Here is a 20,537-nt window from a genome sequence, read left to right as displayed (position 1 = left end):
CTAATTTTTTAGCTGATTTTTCCGGTCTCTCGCGGATATCACATAGACCCAAAAACTTATAGGGAATTGTTTTTGTGGAGTTTTAGTTTGAAATATTAAAATGTATTAATAAAAATTGAATTATTAATTATAAAATTAAGTGAAATGTTAATACAGTACAGTACTGTATACAATAAATATCATTTCTGGGGTGGTGTCCGTTTATCACAGGCGGTTTCAGAACGTAACTACCGTGATAAACGATGGATTACTGTATATATATATATATATATATATATATATATATATATATATATATATATATATATATATATATATACACTTTATGAACAAAAGTATTGGGACACATGACTTTTCCCAACCATATGTGGTTCTTCCCCAAACTTTACCTCAACGTTGGAGGGATACAATTGTAAAGGACGTCTTTGGACGATGTACTATGAAATTTCCTATTCCTTCGAACTAGGAGACCCAAACCTGTTCCAGCCTGACAATGCCTCTGTGCACAAAGCCAGCTCTATGAAGATCTGCTTTACATTGGTTGGAGTGGAAGACTTCACCCCAGGTCCCCTCACCTCACCTACACCAGTACCTGCTTTTACTAACAACCTTGTGGCTGAATGAATCTCAACAAATCTTCACAAAATCTTGAAGAGTGGAGCTCATTATAACAGCAACTGGGACCTAAATGTGAAAAGGGGATATTTAAAAACCACATACGACTCAATGATCAGATGTCCACAAACTTTTGTCGATATCGTGTATTTCCTTTTAATCTAGATTGTTTATTTTCAGTCACTTGTTTTGTTGATTTTATTGATTACTTGTATAACAATATATTTTATTCGCTCTATGTGGTGATGGATTATACCTAATTCTTTTTTTAAAGGGAATATTTTATAAATATATTTGATATATAGTTTTAAGAAATAAATTTTTTGTTTTGGATTTTGCAAAACATGTTCATAAATATGGATATTTGTATATTTGTACCAGTTGAAAAATATATATATTTTTCCTCCCTGAGAAGTTGTGGTTTCCTTTAATATATGCTGTAAATGATATGTAATATGTAAAACATCATATGTTGGATTTATTCATTCTTTGTTACAGATGTATCAAGGAAAACATTTTTCTTTTAAATATTTAATTTTTTTGTCATTTTACTTAATAAAAATAAATTTTTTTTTGTAATTACTCATCTAGTAATGCAGCATAATAATATAGTGGCTTTTTGGCAAAAAAAAAAAAAAAAATGAAGCTATTTTCACTTCACTATGATTTAGTCCGTAAACAATTTTTTTACTACGATTTTTGCTCTATTATATTTCAGGAAAAAAATAATACATGCCTTTCCTCTCGACTTTGAACAGAAAACGAAGAACGTTAAATGAGAAGCTGTGGCAAGAGCACGAGCATGATATCACGGTTCCGGTGAGAGAGTGTGTGTGAATGTGGATTGAGGGTTTTCTCAGTGTGTGTGTAACTATTTAAAACTCTCTATATAAAGGTATGTTGTACAGGAGAATGAAACACTGACCTCCATCTATTATTCACACTTCTCATACATCACTACTTTTCATACACAAGTCCATTTAAAGGTGAGAACTTTCTTACTCGAGTAGAAATGTCAAAGGAGGAGTTTTACTTTTACTGGAGTCATATTTAAACAGGGCAGTAGTACTTCTACTCAAGTCAAGTCAAGTCAAGAAGCTTTTATTGTCATTTCAACCATATATAGCTGATGCAGTACACAGTGAAATGAAACAACGTTCCTCCTGATACCAGGTGCTACATAGAACAACATAAAACAAACAGTACAGAACAGAAGAACACAGGGCCAAGAACTAAGATCCTCACCACATAAAGTGCATGTGTGCAGCTGGTGCAAACAGTAAAAAAAAGACAACACAAGACAATGCAAGACAACACAGGACAGTGCAGGACAATACACAAAATATAAAAATGGAAATAGCTCCGCCAGTAAAACCTGTCGTAACAGAATAAGGTGCAGTGTAAACAGAAAAATGTAAACAGAATTTGTGCGATTCAGCAGTAGCAGCAATCAAAAATAAAGTGAACAGTGAAAGGATTTGGACAGAATATTGTGCAAAATAACAAGTCCCGGAATCAGCAACAGACGGCATGTAAACATTTTGCGATAGTGAAAAGTGTGATTGGTATTGAAACCTGGGTGAACAAAGTGTATGATGGGTGTTGAGTCCGGTTTGTGCAGATCAGTCACACAGTTGTGTGTAAGTGTGTGTGGGTGTGTGGGTGTGTGTGAGAGAGAGTTCAGTTCAGTTCTTTGTTGAGGAGCCTGATGGCTTGCGGGAAAAAACTGTTGCACAGTCTGGATGTGACGGCCCGAATGCTTCGGAACCGTTTCCCTGATGGTAGGAACTCGAGTACAGGGATGGTTTAATTCGTATAACACTGCCTCTACTGTGTGTAATAAAAGATTTTAGTTAAAAGCTCATACTTTAGCCTAGACCAGGAGATTAGATTCAGTCTGGGTGTGGATACAGCAAAGTATTTCACAACTTCTAGTGGTCAGTCACTGGATTGGCGATTCTAAATTGCATCTTGGCATGAATGAGTGAGTGAACTTTTCCAGGTTTGCTTTGTCTTTTTCATAAAAAACCTAATAAATAAATAAATAATCCTCTCAACAGTGTACCAGTGTTGATTTCTTTAATTGATAGAGACTCAAACCACTTTTGTAGGGTGTCTGCTAAATGCCATAAATGGTAATGTAAATGAACATACTTGACACATGAACTCCTTGAGCCACAAGGTTATGAGATGTGTTATGTATATGCCTGGATAAGGAGATACATCTGGAAAAAAAGAAGGTTCTCGAAACATTGTCAAGCTAAAACTCCACCCCTTTTTTGGTGCATACAGTATGTTGTATTTTTTTATGCAAATTCCGACATCACACTTTCTGCAGCTGCGTCTCTTTCATTCGTTCTCGCATCCTGACCTCTTCCTCAAATAATACCCACGTGCCCGTATACTGGCGTCCCCAGTGATTGTGTGTTGTCTCGGATCGGCCTCATTATGTGTGGGTGAGATAATTAATGAGCAGTTGTGCCCTCCCACCCCTCCTCCCTCTCTCTGTGACCAGAGGTGGACTTAAAGCCACTCTAAAAGGACACACATTTAGAATTATATTCATTTTAGCAGCCTAGGAGAGCACTCAGTCACCTGCTGGAGCTCAGCTGCTCACTACATCTACACTACTGTACCTCCATCTACTCTCTTAAACTCTTGGCATAATGGAAAGTGCTGCTGCTTTTCTGCAAGTGTGGGGTTTGTTCGATCCAAACGGTAAGCCTGGGCTTTAAACTTTATATCTGCATGCTCTGGTTTACTTTCAGTACTGTTTAAAGAAGAAGTGTGGAAAGAAACTGTGTGTTTGTATCATGACAGATCACGGCTTCATCGAGGGGAAGCATGTGGACGAGTTTTTCCGGCACGTTGTGAAGAAATCAGGGGTGACAGTAAGCCAGATATTTATTCCTCTAAATGTTATGGAGCTGCGTATGTTTCCTGGAAAAAACACACTACAGCAAACTGGTCAACTCATCACTTCAAAAGGGCTGCTTTTGTTTTCTTTCGAAAACACATTTTATCTTTGTACTGTTATTTTTCCATCTGTCACCTGTGATGAATGTGTATTCTTTGGAATAGCTATGAATTTTTAATGACATTCTGCGAACAATGTTGTGTTTTCAGTGCGTGGGCTGTGCACTCGTTCCACATTTGTGTGTGTTTTAATGCTTTATAAGTGCTTTAGTATGATCGATCCATACTGAATTTGGAATTTCCCAAGTATATTCACTGTGCAGGATACAATAGATGAAAAATTGCATTTGCTATAATGGACAGTTTTATGAATAAGGGGGAGCTCTACCCCATTCATGAGCATCCAGGAACCATAACCATCCTTATTGTGATGTGTATAATGGCAATGTAATGGTCATGCTTGGAGTATATCACATAATAGATTGTATCACACACCTTCAATAGTTTATTATATAATATGGATATAATAATGTAATTTACAGGGTTGGGCGAAAAAAAAAAAAAGTATTTTAAAATAAAGTACCTTAACTTTAAGTGTATCACATTAACCTACAAAATACATACAATACCTTTACAAGGCAGCATTACATTTCTTCGTAAACCTTCCATCAATTGTCCTATTTGATCTCTATTTCACCATTACATTAACTCAGCTGATTAACTAAACAATGTTTGATAGCAACAGCTTTTCTCAGGCAGAGTCACACAATAAATCTGACATATGCAGTTAACAGGTCAAATATTCACATACATTTCCCTGTGATCTCCCAGATGAAGGTTAGTTTTAAAATAACCAACTTTAAACTTTATTATTGTTTATTGTTTAACAGTTTGCAATTGACTCATAATTCTATCCTAATTTAGTTACTTGGTGTTTGGTAACGCAGGGCTACTTTGCATCAGCAACACCGACTCAACAGGCGACTGATTTCACCTGTATTCATAACAACTAGTTTCTAACTGATTAATCATTTGATTGTTAAACATGAATATAATAAATTATGTGCCAGGCAGTCATTCATGCAACGGTGTACAAAATCATTATCCTACTGAACAGCTACTTTACTTAGGGTACAATATTTAGCAATCAAATATTGATTTATTTAGGACGCTTATTTGAAAGCTGGAAGCCTGCACGTTTCTTACCTTCACCACCTTCTTTCATATGGATACATTTTCTGTTCTGATCTCAACAAGTCTGGGAAAAATACTGAGTAGGCACCAATCTGAGGTCCCATTTGTAATATGTATTTTACAGTATTTTAAAACTGGAAAAATACAAAACATTAAAGTATTTTGATAATAAAAAAAAAATTTTCATAAACCCTCTCAAATACAAATTATATATATATATATATATATATACACCAATCAGGCATAACATTATGACCACCTGCCTAATATTGACTGGTATGTGGCTACTCAGCCCTATACACAAAACAAACTGCAATGCACTGTGTATTTTGACTCCTTTTTCTCAGAACCAGCATTAACTTTTTCTCAGCTACTTGAGCTACAGGAGCTTGTCTATTGATTCAGACCACATAGGCCAGCCTTCGCTCCCCCCGTGCTTCATGACACTGTCACCGGTTCACCACTGTTCCTTTCTTGGACCACTTTTGATAAACACTGACTACTGCAGACCTGGGACACCCCACAAGAGCTGGAGTTTTGGAGGTGCTCAGACCCAGTCATCTAGCTGTCACAATTTAGCCCTTGTCAAACTACTCGCTCAAATCCATACGCTCGCGGGTTTTTCCTGTTTCGAACACATTAACTTTGAGAACAAAATGTTCACTTGCTGCCTAATATATCCCACCCACCAACAGGTGCCATGATGAAGAGATAATCAGTCATTTACTTCACCTGTCAGTCTTTATAATGTTATGCCTGATAAATATACAGGAAGAGAGAGAGAGAGAGAGAGAGTGAGAGAGAGAGAGAGAGAGAGAGAGAGAGAGAGAGAGAGAGAGAGAGAGAGAGAGAGAGGATGTTTGAAGACAAAGTGAGAGAGGCGCAATTGAGAAGGTTTGGACATGTGCAGAGAAGGGACACAGGGTACATCGGTAGACGAATGCTGAGAATGGAAGGAGGAAAAGAAGGAAGACATTGAGGGAAGACATGCAGGTAGTTGGTTTGAAAGAGGCAAATGTAAAGAACAGAGTGATATATTGAGACGAATGATCCGCTGTGGCGACCCCTAATGGGAGCAGCCGAAGAAAAAAAAAAATAGTTATTAGAAAAAGATAATAATGAAGCTGTTGGTGTTAACACCTAGTGCCATTTTTTATTTTATTTCCGATTTGTAAATTTTTTCCTGTGGTCCTAAGTTCTAGATGTAAGCAAGTTTGTGATATTGGCCATTGCAGAAGATCAGAAATTCCTCATGGCTAATCTCTTCTGCTGAATCGTGTGTATGCAGACAACACACCAATTGATTTTAACTAAAATGTCTGAAATGTATAAAACTGTGTTTCATTGTGTGTCTATTATTAACATACACTAACCTTTGAATGATAGGTCTATGATCCTTGGCTTTGCTCATACTTCCCCAGAGGTGTAAAGAGTACCTGAAAATCATACTTGAGTAAAAGTATAGATACCTTACCGTAAACCTTCCTCCACTCGAAATTTAAGTCACTGGTTCCAATATGACTTGGGAAAAAATCTTAGAGTATCTGATTTATACCATACTTGAGTATTTGACTCATATTGAACGTGGGCTAAAATTCTAATCAAATTGTACACTTCAACACTGCATTAACCTACAACACAACAGCCTTTACAACATGCAAAAAGGAACCTAAGATCAAACAAATCGGTCAAAAAAAAGACAAGAAATACTAAAGCAATCTCCTAAAAAGGAATCTCCAATTAACAAATAAAGTGACAGGATCATGTCACAAATTCGAAGAACCATTAGTATTCAATGGACAAATAAAATGCCAATGGCAATATCGCCACTTCTGCAGAATAAATAAGCCACGGAAGATAAACCTGCCGTGGAAAATGTAAATGGTAACGGTTATTGTCATTTTAAATATGGTGGAGTAAAAAGTACATATATTTCACAAAAGAGAAAAGCACTTTATAAACACACAAACTATGGCATGAGTACACCAGTGTTGCATATCCTGTGCAATATAAAATACCAAATTTATATAAAGTATCATCAAACGAAACAGGAAGTAATTTGCACAGAACCTGCAACAGTGTAATAATTAGAACTGTGGCTTAAGTTAAAAAACATTTCTGAATGCATTGTTCAGATGTTATATGTGGAAATATGTGGAGTCACTGATCTGGGAAAGGCTATAAAATAAATTCAGCTGAATGTGTGTTTCCAAAAGCTGGCCACCAAAACCATATAAATTTGCCATCTGGCTAATTGATTGCAAGAATGAGGAAGAGTCCTGTTTTTCTCAACTTTTTGCATTTAAAAGTATGGAGGGTACTTAGGGAACAATAACGCAAAAAAAAAACTTGTAACATTGCATGAGGTATAAAAAAAAAAGTCTAGTAAACAATATGTTACTAACCTAGTCTAAAGCAATACAAGTGTTTAAGCACCTTGTTTATGTTGTATTTGTGCAGCATAATGTAGAAGCAAGACTTTGTAAAGTGCCTAAATTCTGACGGTAACACTATTTTCCATTTAAACTTTATCAAACTGTACAAAAATGATGCATTTTCAGACAATAGTTTCCCATAAAATACTGCAATATACCTTGAATGCATTCTGGAGGTGATGTTAGCATTAACAGTCGATTGTAAGTATAAGTAAAGCAAAATGTAAGTCGTGACAATTAAATCCACTTTACTTTCATTTGCTTACAACTGACTTAGAATCTTATGACTTCCATCTTAGTGTTTGCTTACAGTCACATGACTTTTTGTATCTAAAGTTTACTTACAGTCACATGACTTCCATGTTAGTGTTAAATTTAAATCACATGACTTACATCTAATGTTGGCTTACAGTCACATGACCTTTTTTTTTTATCTAGAGTTGACTTACAGTCACATGACCTACATCTAATCTTGACTTTCATTCACATGACTTACATGTGTGTTAAATTCAAACATTTACATTTACAGCATTGCAGCAAAAGCCCTTTTACCAAGAAAATCACAAATTACAAATTACAATTACGAATGATCTCATTCATACAATTGAGCAGTTGAGGGTTAAGGGCCTTGCTCAAGGGCTCAGCAGTGGCAGCGGGATTTTTGATCCAAAATCCTAACCACTGAGCTACCACTACCCAATTACATGTTGACTTTTTTCTTTTATGGGGTAAATTCAGCAGTTTCTTGTGTAGTATTATCAACACAACAAAGAAAACAGTAAGTTACACAGATGCTGGAAATGGTCAAAGGTGTGACTTGGGCTGTGACTTGTCTTCACACAAATAAATTTTTTTTTTAAAACAAGCTTACAGTAACTAAGATCAATGTATAAAAATATACAGAAATCGGATGAAGAGAGCATGTAAAATATGGATCTTTCTACAAAAGTTCTGGTACTAGTGGTCTAAAGAAATGGTCGTCCAAGCTACCCCTATATATATATATATATATATATATATATATATATATATATATATATATATATATATATATATATATATACAGTGAGGAAAATAAGTATTTGAACACCCTGTTATTTTGCAAGTTCTCCCACTTAGAAATCATGGAGGGGTCTGAAATTGTCATCGTAGGTGCATGTCCACTGTGAGAGACATAATCTAAAAAAAAAAAATCCAGAAATCACAATGTATGATTTTTTAACTATTTATTTGTATGATACAGCTGCAAATAAGTATTTGAACACCTGAGAAAGTCAATGTTAATATTTGGTACAGTAGCCTTTGTTTGCAATTACAGAGGTCAAACGTTTCCTGTAGTTTTTCACCAGGTTTGCACACACTGCAGGAGGGATTTTGGCCCACTCCTCCACACAGATCTTCTCTAGCTCAGTCAGGTTTCTGGCCTGTCACTGAGAAACACGGAGTTTGAGCTCCCTCCAAAGATTCTCTATTGGGTTTAGGTCTGGAAACTGGCTAGGCCATGCCAGAACCTTGATATGCTTCTTACAGAGCCACTCCTTGGTTATCCTGGCTGTGTGCTTCGGGTCATTGTCATGTTGGAAGACCCAGCCTCGACCCATCTTCAATGCTCTAACTGAGGGAAGGAGGTTGTTCCCCAAAATCTCGCAATACATGGCCCTGGTCATCCTCTCCTTAATACAGTGCAGTCGCCCTGTCCCATGTGCAGAAAAACACCCCCAAAGCATGATGCTATCACCCCCATGCTTCACAGTAGGGATGGTGTTCTTGGGATGGTACTCATCATTCTTCTTCCTCCAAACACATTTAGTGGAATTATGACCCAAGAGTTCTATTTTGGTCTCATCTGACCACATGACTTTCTCCCATGACTCCTCTGGATCATCCAAATGGTCATTGGCAAACTTAAGACGTGCCTGGACATGTGCTGGTTTAAGCAGGGGAACCTTCCGTGCCATGCATGATTTCAAACCATGACGTCTTAATGTATTACCAACAGTAACCTTGGAAACGGTGGTCCCAGCTCTTTTCAGGTCATTGACCAGCTCCTCCCGTGTAGTTCTGGGCTGATTTCTCACCTTTCTTAGGATCATTGAGACCCCACAAGGTGAGATCTTGCATGGAGCCCCAGTCCGAGGGAGATTGACAGTCATGTTTAGCTTCTTCCATTTTCTAATAATTGCTCCAACAGTGGACCTTTTTTCACCAAGCTGCTTGGCAATTTCCCTGTAGCCCTTTCCAGCCTTGTGGAGGTGTACAATTTTGTCTCTAGTGTCTTTGGACAGCTCTTTGGTCTTGGCCATGTTAGTAGTTGGTTTCTTACTGATTGTATGGGGTGGACAGGTGTCTTTATGCAGCTAACAACCTCAAACAGGTGCATCTAATTTAAGATAATAAATGTAGTGGAGGTGGACATTTTAAAGGCAGACTAACAGGTCTTTGAGGGTCAGAATTCTAGCTGATAGACAGGTGTTCAAATACTTATTTGCAGCTGTATCATACAAATAAATAGTTTAAAAATCATATTGTGATTTCTGGATTAGTTTTTTTTAGATTATGTCTCTCACAGTGGACATGCACCTACGATGACAATTTCAGACCCCTCTATGATTTCTAAGTGGGAGAACTTGCAAAATAGCAGGGTGTTCAAATACTTATTTTCCTTACTGTGTATATATATATATATATATATATATATATATATATATATATATATATATATATATATATATATATATATATATATATATATATATATATATATAGCCCAGTAGCCCTGAATAAAAAGATTCAGCAAGTGACAACTACCAAGTGTTGATGCTGACAGCATGCTTTCTAACAACATAAACACTGTTTTACATTTTTTTCTTATAAGTTAAGCAAGTTTTTCTGTTCAAAGGACAAGCTAATAGAGGACAGACTGCAGCGACTCAGAGACGTGAGTGCAGGAGGCCGTCTGCAAATCTATCAGGTAGGTTGTTTTGTAGGACCCCAAAAAACAAACTTTAGATTCATGCTCTGTATGCCAATCTCTTTCCAGTTAAACACACACACAAACACACACATTCCTACAGGTGTCCAGCATTGTCCTGCCTGAAGAGGAGCACTTCCTGTTGCTGTTCCGCAGAGAGACGCCCCTAGACAACAGCGTGGAGTTTATGAGGGTGAGGCCAGATGTTTTTTCCAGATTTTGCTATTTTTTATCTGCTCTCAGCTCTTATTCAAATCAAATTCTTACTTATTATGATTTTTGAATACAATAAAGAATCCGTTAAGATCTAATACTGGTTATCTCATGTTATAATTATAAATATGATAGTTAAAGGTTTTAAAGGTCTGGAGATCATAACGGACCCTAATATTAGCTCTTAAACACTTACACGATAAAGACAAAGGTATGTGGATATCTGACCATAAGATTGGTATGTGTTTTTTGGACATCCCATTCCAAATATAGTTCCCAGTTGCTGTTATAATAACCTCCCCTCTTCTGGGAAGATGTTCCACTAGATTTTGTAGTGTGCATGGAGGTGAGGTAAGGAGGCCTGGGGTGTTCCAATTAATTCCAAAGGTGTTCAATAGGGTTGAGGTCGGAACTCAGCTGAATTAGATCTTCCACTCCAATCCATGTAATGCATATCTTAATGGAGCTAGCTTTGTGCACAGGAGCATTGTCATGGTCATTGTCACAAATGGGTGCCTCCTAACAGTTTGGGGAAGAACCATAGCGTAAAACTTCCCCTAAACAATCCTTTACTTATAATGTAATAAGTTGTAGTTGATAATAGTAACCAGATCAGAAAATTGAAGGAGTGAGAAATTGATAAAGAAGACATTTCGATCCTGTCCACCTTCTATCAAGTGTTAACTGTGCTATGTGTAGTGTGAGAGCTGGATTAGGTCACGATTTCACAAATCTTAACAGTGACCCATTTTATCATTCTGCAGATATGGAGACGTTACGATGCAGACAGCAGTGGCTTCATATCAGCTGTAGAACTGAAGGTATCATTTAACTTTGAATCATATAAAAGTGTTTTTAACGGCATATTAAATAATTTTTTTCTGTTGTACATTTCTATTTTCTCTTTCAATAGATTTTTGAGGAAAAAACAAGAATTTACATGTTAATGTTAATTACAGTGTCTGGTCTGGTCCTGGTTCAGTCTTGTTTCTTCAGGCTTTCTGCCTTCACACTGTTTTTATAAAAAGGTCTAGCTGCATAAATCAATAACTGTATTCACAATGGTCAATTGTTTTTATTTGTCTAGCAAATCGAATTTTTTTTTTTCGATTTGATCCAAAAAGATTTTTCTCCATAAAGCACTATTGAATTCTTCAACAAATATTTTACCAAAGCACATGTTTCAGATAGAGGTAGATAATAAACACACCAAATGATGATGTTTTGTTCTAAATAACATTTAAGTGTTCGGACATATGTTTCGAATCATTGTCTTGTTGGATGGTGAAGTCAGTTCCAATGAGCTGCAGTCCAAACGGAATTGCATGGTGTTGGAATATAAGTATGGATTGGTTGTCATGTTGGTGTAGGATTCCTTTCACTTTCTTGAAGTCTCCAAAACAACCCCAAACCATTAAGCATCCACCTCCATGTTTAACTGTGGGGGTGAAGCAGTCTGCTGACATCTTCTCTCCTGTTCTCCGTCTTACACAAGTTCTAGAGTTAGAGCCCAGAATGTCAAATTTGGACTCATCTATCAACAGAGCTTTTGTCCAGTCATACATTGTCCAGTTTCCATAAAATACTAGGTTTCAGAGCTTTTCACAGGCACTGTATGTAAAGAAACACAGTTTATCCCAGATTTTTGGCTGCAGTACAGCTGTATGAGCTCTGTTTGTGCCCTGTGTCTTATCTCCAGAGTTTCCTTGAAGATTTGCTTGAGCAGCACAACAAGAGCATCGCACCGGATAAACTGGAGCTGTACACCAACACCATCGTACGTTCCTGACACCATTGTTCTCAAATCTCGTCACCAATGCAGAACAGAAAAATAGAGTACTATAGATTTTACTATAAATACTATAATATTATAAGTTTTGTCTAATATATAAAAATAAAAAAAATAAAAGAACCAGGTATAACTGTTCATATGGCAAGGTTTTGCTGTAAGGACATCAAGAGATCTCTATTTTTAATAGCTGCTTTAATGTGAGTTATAGTAAACACAAATGAATAAAAAATAAGATACATTTTCTATGGCATGCGTTGATGTTTTATAAGGTTATTTATTTATTTATTGTATGTACTGCCTTATACTGTAGGTATAGCTTATAGCTATAGGTATAGGTATGTTATTACAAAACATTATAATATCAGTTATGAACAGTGTTTTACTATGGTCTGTCTAAATACTCGATTCTGATTGGATGGGTTCAAACCCTTGAACACACCAGTCGTTCTTGTCAGTTAAATCACGGGACTAATGGAATGTTCTACCTTATAGGTATAGGTACTGTATAGTTTTGTTTCTTTATTTTACTTTATTTTAAACACCATCTCCTTATTCTTACTGATGATGATCCTGGACCATTTATATTGGCTGTTTATTATTATAATTATTATTATTTCTTTGGGTTTTTCTCTTTCACAGATGAAGATGTTCGATAAAAACCAAGATGGCCACCTGGATTTAAATGATCTGGCCAGGTATTATTATAAATCTATTATATTGTTTTAGATTTACAAATTTATTACACAATGTCTGAAAATTATTTATTTAGAGCTCCACCACCTTGTCACTTGGACAGTAATATCAAAGGAACACTCGCTGTTTATTTCTAATATAAGTACATATTGGTACCCATGTATTTTCTACCATTCAAAGACAAATTATCTGAGCCAAATTATCCAGCCAATCTAAATACTTGTTTCTGATTGGCTGGAGTGTAAATTCAACACCTCAGTAGTTCTTGTCAGTTCAGTCACTTCAAGTCAAAGTATCATACTGATTGAGACAGATATTGTAAACATAATCCTAATGATCTTATTGAACTTAATATAGATTTTTAACAAAGAAGTAACACAACAACTTTATTATTAGTAGACACATATAAACTCACACATCTATCTATCTATCTATCTATCTATCTATCTATCTATCTATCTATCTATCTATCTATCTATCTATCTATCTATCTATCTATCTATCTATCTATCTATCTATCTATCTGTCTTCACACCCTTATGAAATTTCAGGGTTTTTTTTTTAATATAAAGACAGAAATACAACATAAATGTCAGACTTGTTACATCTTTAATGAAATATTTCAAATAAAAATCCAGAAATATTTTATATTTCTTTATAATATTCTATATAATAATCTCTCTTAATGACTATTTACTAAAACCCATAAGTGTAATCTAATCACCGTACTTTACCTCTGTGTGTAATTTAGAATAAGCAGAATTCTAGCTCTATACAAAAAAATTATAATAATTATAATAATAATAAAAATAATAATAAAATGCATTATATGGACATAATTATTTTAAATATTTCATATATTATTTTAGTTAGTTTTGCAAACATCAATGACAGCATTAACGTTTCAATTCTGGCAAGTATAAGGTGATGATCTACAGCTAGGTGTGAGGCCTCACACCATTTTTATGCACTTTGCACTGTACATTAAAATTACATGTAACACACATCTAGCTGTGGATTATCCTTTGCATAGACTATATAGTGGCATACAAATTAGAGGCACACAATTGTCTTTGGGACACCCAAACCTGTTCCTGCACAAAGCAAGCTCATGAAAGATATGGCTTTCATGGGTGAGGATAGTAGATTTTAAGTGGAATGCTAGAGAGTTATTGTTTTTAACCCTATTAAACAGAGTTGACATAAATGTGAATGCTGACTGCACCTCAGGCCTCCTCACCTCAAATACATCAATACCTGACTTAACTAACGCACATTTAGCTAAATGGATTCCCACAAATCCCCACAAGCACACTTCAAAATCTAGTGGAAAATAAAAGTGTGGAACTGTCACTAATGAAGGAGAGTTTACAACATCAATACAGCACCAATAATAAACTATTCCTGAACCTTCAATTGGAGAATACAGACAGAGCAAAACAAAGAATAGAACATTCTGAAGTAATGAACAACAAACAAACACTTCTACAGTACAGTAAAAGTGTGAATCCTGTTCGGTCTCTTGCAATCAGTATAAATCAAATATGCAATCAAATAAATTAATTTGTGTTGCAGGGACTCACATATACCATACAGAAGGAAGTCAGATTTTGTGCACTTTTATCCAAACCAAAGTTTATATCAAGAAATCCTGAAACCCCCCAACAGCAACTGAGAAAAACTGTAACAGTAAATGTGGACTAAATGTGGACTGGAATGTACAAGCACATATCAATCTTATGGTCAGATATCCACAAACCTTTGCCTGTTTTTACATGTAGCCTAACTGTTCAGAAGTGGTTCTCAATCGTGCAGGTTATAATTCTTGTGTGTGTGTGGATCGGGTGCATCGGTTTAAATCTATTTTTGCGTCTCTAGAATCCTGTCCTTGAAGGAGAACTTCCTGCTGAAGTTTGAGATGGATGTGAGTATCTCGATTCATGAAGCTGCGCAAAACATGAACTGTATGTACGATACATGTGTGGATAATGTATCAATAATGTCTCCGTCCAGGCCTGCAGTCAAAATGACAGAGCGAGAGATTTTGAAAAAATCTTTGCCCACTATGATGTGGTAGGTTTAATTCAGGAAATGTTAAAAGCCTGAGGTTCTGCTTTAATGGCTTCTCTTAGCTAAATATAAGTCTACTTTGCATGTTAGAGTAAAACAGGAGCCCTGGAGGGACCAGAGGTGGATGGATTCGTTAAAGACATGATGGAGCTGGTCAAGGTAGAGATCTTTTGTCATTATGTCAAGCATTTATGATGTAAAATTTTCATTTTATGAAGGCTTTTCTTTGTAACTGACTGAAAAACTAGAGATAACAATATACACAATATAAACAATTGTAATGGTTTCCACTACCAAACCATCAACTGTAAACCATTAGCACATTACCAGATCATTTAATCATTATAATCAAACCAATTGTAGAAACTTTTTGGAATCAGGATGCTTAATAGTGTCCTGTTGGTCCATATTGGTGTCCAGTTGATACCAACATGTGATCAAGTTCCAAAAAGTGTTCTATTGGTTTTTAATGGTATCCATTAGTCAAAACATGCCACCAATAGAAGACTTACACCATTACAGTTCAATACAATTCCCATAATAATCATCAAAATGAAATTTCATGAAGGTTTTAATAGATTTTTTTCTACAAGCATTTTCCTGATAATTAGTTTTTTGTCCAACTGTCCCTCTACCATTATGTTGTCTCTATAAAAGACGTTACAGTTCTATGCTAGGTGCTTTAACCGTTACAATGAATGGACATTTTTCATTACATTTTTATTGTATACAATACTATATTGTAAAATATTTATTGTCTATAGTTATTACAAACATAGTCAACAAAATCAGTCAAGAAATGTTTTGCACTGGATGCTAATATTGCTGATGATGACCTAAAGATTTGCTTGATAATCTTGATTTAAATAAATGTCATTTCTGAGCATGTATGAAATTGTTATTAAATGTACAAACATAGACAGCTAAAACTGACAGCTAAAACTCCATTTTTAGGTTGAATCACTGAAAGCTAAATAACTACGTGTGACTTTGTTTGTAATTGTAATTGTTTGTAATTTTCATCAACACATCTGAAGTAAATGTTGATATCCCCTCAGGCTCCTATACTGTGTAAAAGACTTTGTATCTAGCTAGCTCAGTTATTAGTATTATTAGCTGTTTGGCAAACTGATTTGTTCCTCAGCACATAGCTAACAAAATACACTCTGGCAGAGGCATAAACTGACATTCGAAAGCAAAATAGTACATTAAAATTTATTGGAATTGCAAATAGAAATTAGTACATTTGCATTTTTGGAATCTTATAAGTACATATTTTTAACAAATACTTCTGGCATTTTATAAAAGCTATTGTGTCATAAAATTTCTGAGGTAAATTACTGTCCTTTAATGCAAACAGAATATAGCTGACCTACTTGCTGTGAGCTTTTTGTTCATTGCTAGGAATCATAATCATAGAAAATAAAAAATGTTAAAAACGCTAATGTCAGACACCAGAAATCTCTTGCTTTTTGATTTATTGGTTCTTCGTTCAAGTGTGTATTTTAAGATGAAATGTTTACAAATTTTTTCCCCTTCTCATTGTTGTCCTTTAGCCCAACCTAAGTGGAACAGACTTGGACAGGTTCAAACAAGCCCTGCTTAGCCACTGTGATGTCAACAGAGATGGAAAGATCCAGAAGAACGAGCTGGCACTGTGTCTGGGGCTGAAGTTGGCTCCCTGATGTGCAGCACACAAAGCAACCTTTTACTGTCATGTACACCACACACACACACACAAACACACACACACACACACACACACACACACACACACACACACACACACACACACACACACACACACACACACACAGGCCACTTGCTAATGCTAATGCCATATAGCAGTTTAAGCAGTAATGCATGAGGACTAAACACTGCATTGGATGCTCATTTAACTTTGTTAACTTGAAGAGTTGATGTACTGTAGTTAGATTGGTGTTGACTTAAAAAAGAATATATCCCTAGAATTTGATGTATACTGTGTACTTCTCTAAACCTTCTGTGGTGATTAATAAATAAATGTGATATTGTGTTACACAGGATTTGGTGAACTGAAACTGAAAGTTAAAAGTGTTTGAGGTCATTACGGTATCATAAAAAGAATGATAATGTGGAAAGAAAAAGGAATTCTCAAAAATAAAGGTCCTGACACAGAAAGAAAATGTGAATGCTAATATTATAGCTGTTTTTACATTCAACGTCTGCATTGCCTGATCTTAAAAATACAGTCCTGTGAGAACATTTTGAAAATCTTGCACTTATGGTCGACTACACACGGCTAATAAAATATTACTCACTAAATGAGACAGAAGTGTTTTAGTTACACAAAAACCTCAGAACATGGAATGTTAACGCTAACTTAAATGTTAACGCTAACGATGATAGCTGATATCAAATGTTTAACAAATTTGTCTTTTTTTTCCACATAAGTGAAAATTCCTGTCAGAATTAGAACATTTAAAATAATGCAAATCTTCCGTTACTAAACTGTCCTTTGTGTTTGTGAAAAATTGAAGCAATTTACCAATTATGACGTGAATTTTGCGATTAAAGCTAATCAAGGTTCACGTGAGTGAGTCTTATTAGTCATACATTCATTTCCTTTGTAAATCCTACCATCGTTCATTTACAAAGAAAAGTTGTTCGTAACCAGCTTGATAAACAAAGCCCCTCTCGTAAGCAATGCTGTAATAACATCAACAAGCTCTGCATTTTTTTGTTTTTTTCTGGAATTTCTGCACACTTGGAAAAGTTGAACATGCCTAGAACCATTTTGAAAAACTAGCCTAACATTGTTAGCTGTGAAAGATAAAATTCCAAACGTTAGCATTTCAGCTGAAAAAGATTCTGCAGTTGATACATTTTAATAAGCATCAGTTAAAGTTAGTTAATTAGGTAATTTAGGAGTTTTGCCGCTTGTTTATGGTGTGTGTAAAGTGTGTTTAGTTTGCTTCGCACTGCAGCTCCGATGCTAAGCTTGGATGCTAATCTAACTATTATTCTATATATATAATTATTCTATAACTATAATTTCAACTTTTAAATCCTGAAATCCTAATGCTAAAGCTAATAATGCAGATTTGCACTATGGCTATTTTTAATTATTCAAAATGGCTACCCCATAATGTTTCCACAGCAGTGTTCAGCTCTGAGGTGACTTTTTTAACATGTTTATAGATATAGACCGTAAATCCTGCTGTATCCTAAACCTCAAGAAGTCTGCGTGACATTGCTGAAGATCAGGATGTGGTTAAAGAAAATATTTCTTCATTTTTATTTAAGCATTTAGGGTGAGGAAGACCTCAATCACCTATTAACATAACATCAAAGAAAGAAGCAAAGAAGTGAATGGATGTAAAACTATTAAATAAGTTAGGCAAAAAGACAAATAGAGAGAAAGAAAGTAAGAGAGAGAGAGAGAGAGAGAGAGAGAGAGAGAGAGAGAGAGAGAGAGAGAGAGAGGAGGTGTAGGAACTAAACTATGTTGATTGGTGGGTCAGTGTAAATGGAAATGGGTTGGAAAAATTGGTGCCTGTTGTAAAGCTGTAAAGCAACATGATATATATATGTGTGTGTGTGTGTGTGTGTGTGTGTGTGTGTGTGTGTGTGTGTGTGTGTGTGTGTGTGTGTGTGTGTGTGTGTGTGTGTGTGTGTGTGTGTAATTGCAGTACTGCATAATGATCATGTATTTGCCTGTCATTAGAGGCTCATCTCCACACCACTCGGAGAGACTGGACTATATATTACCCTTCCTTTGAACACAGGAATGAACCAGAAAGTGAGAGTTAGTGTCACAAAACTCATTATTTCCCATCAGCACTGACTCCAGTGCACAGAGTGAGGGGGAGGTTTGGGTTTGTCCCACCAGGCCTGCTTTTAAATTTCGACCATTTTGGCTTTTGAACCTGGTGCATCTTGATTTTTGAGGATTCGGATTTGTAAAGGTCTGGATTAAATTTTTTTATACCAATGGTCTGTTTAAATACTTGATTCTAGGGGCGATTCTAGGATTTTTTTTAATGGTGTAGCATTACACCGAGAACCGGTCAGAGGGGGACCGAGAACAAGTCATGTGCCCTAACACAAGTGGGATGACATAACAATAGCACTGCACAATGCATCTCTCTTTTTATAAATAAAAAACACTGAACAGACAATAAGTGTGTTCAACTGCACTGTACTGCATCTACCTGTCTCTGACGTGGTTTCTTCTCGAAGAAACCTTAAACGTATTGCTGCTGTGCCTGACTTTGTCCCCATTTCATTTTTTTTCCCCACACAATTCTGTCTAAAAATAAACAAACCTCTAAGTTAATCATCAATATTACACAAATAGTATATTTAATAGCCATATTTTTTCTATCTGATTAAAATAATTATTAATAAATATTAGACTCCTACACAAAAAAGTGTGTTTTTTCAATGCAAACAAGTATTTACTATTCTACATCTTAAAATTCCAACTGTCAGAACGCTAACATTATTAAAAACCCCACATAAAAGTATAAAGTATAAAAGTTGAAGTACTGACTATACTTTTTTTACTCAAGTTAAAGTTAAGAAGTGTGGGCTTTGACATGTACTTAAGTAAAAAAGTACCCGTTAATCACATTTATGTGTGATTAACTTAACCACAGATTTTTATCTGTTCTATAATGTACCTTAAATTAATACTTTTCAAGTTTTTCATAAATATTTTAAAGTAATTATGGTGTTTTAAGTTACGTAAATCATCAGACGGAAGAAACTTTGACTTTCATATGGATAGACATTTTGAGCTTTCTATTCATTTATATGTATTATGTCTGTGGGGCAAGTATTCACTGAGATTTAGGTTGTTTTATGTATGTGTCTGTCAAGAGAGATGACAGACACAGAGACGACATAGAGCGCCCCCTGTCTGTTTTCTTTATTTTACAAAAGCACAGAGTTTTGTTGTTATTATGAGTGTATAAAAATAGAAGTAGACGCTTTACAGATTAGTATGATTTATTGCTCCCATCTGTACAATCAAAAAGATTTGTTTGAGTAAAAAATGCCACATAACGCAATGGCGCGTTTGTTGACCCCAGAGGGTTAATTGTGCACATCATGGCGGATTTTAGTGCTGATTTAAGACTTGGCGCATCAATAAAACAAATGTTTACTGATTAAAAAATAAATAAATTCGGTTTATTTTTTATTTTTATATATTTAAGTAAAAAAGGATGTCGTGAATAAACGTGTGTTGTGCTGAAGGTTTTAATTTCGCCTCTTTTATATTTTTTTATTTGTTAATATTTTTTATTAAAAACCGTCAAAAAGAAATGCGTGCTGCATTTCAGTTTTGCACTGCAAGCATCAATGACAATAAGTACAGTAAGTGACTATAGTATAAGCGAGAGAGTCCACAGCTCATGCATATCAGATGTTCTGACATTAGTTCCAAACACAAGGCCTTTCACATGTTTATGAACCTTTTAAAATGCATTATTGGTTTTAGTAACAATGTATACAGTGACATGATGCTCTGTATAGTGTGTGATTGTTTGTATGGTAAAATGTTTGTGACAGAAAAGGTTTATTTAACAATTATGGGCAGGAATCTCTAATGTCAATGTTATATAAGAGTCAAACACACTGATTTTGCTTTACA

The 20,537-nt window shown here is 35.4% G+C and overlaps 1 protein-coding gene across 1 annotated transcript; it reads left to right on the top strand.

Annotated features, from left to right (window-relative positions):
- The first annotated feature begins 3,038 nt into the window (after positions 1 to 3,038).
- On the top strand, positions 3,039 to 17,469 carry LOC310729130 (secretagogin-like). The gene is made up of 11 exons (XM_083547195.1): positions 3,039 to 3,333; positions 3,436 to 3,506; positions 10,060 to 10,131; positions 10,235 to 10,324; positions 11,109 to 11,165; positions 12,044 to 12,121; positions 12,776 to 12,831; positions 14,708 to 14,753; positions 14,843 to 14,902; positions 14,990 to 15,058; positions 16,456 to 17,469. The coding sequence occupies exons 1-11, from the start codon at positions 3,282 to 3,284 to the stop codon at positions 16,582 to 16,584; spliced, it is 780 nt and encodes a 259-aa protein (XP_083403321.1). The 5' UTR covers positions 3,039 to 3,281; the 3' UTR covers positions 16,585 to 17,469.
- The last annotated feature ends 3,068 nt before the right edge of the window (positions 17,470 to 20,537 follow it).

Source organism: Silurus aristotelis, assembly GCF_946808225.1.
Source record: "Silurus aristotelis genome assembly, chromosome: 7".
Classification (NCBI taxonomy): Eukaryota; Metazoa; Chordata; class Actinopteri; order Siluriformes; family Siluridae; genus Silurus; species Silurus aristotelis.
Note: the sequence above shows the minus strand (reverse complement) of the source record. Positions and strands in the feature narration are given on the sequence as shown.

What these genes read in the sequence shown, in the direction of transcription:
- LOC310729130 (XM_083547195.1), top strand. Translation starts at nt 3,282, where the DNA reads ATGGAAAGTGCTGCTGCTTTTCTGCAAGTGTGGGGTTTGTTCGATCCA. An exon ending in TATCAGCTGTAGAACTGAAG is followed by an intron (nt 11,166 to 12,043) that starts GTATCATTTAAC and finishes TCTTATCTCCAG; the next exon opens with AGTTTCCTTGAAGATTTGCT. An exon ending in ACATGATGGAGCTGGTCAAG is followed by an intron (nt 15,059 to 16,455) that starts GTAGAGATCTTT and finishes GTTGTCCTTTAG; the next exon opens with CCCAACCTAAGTGGAACAGA.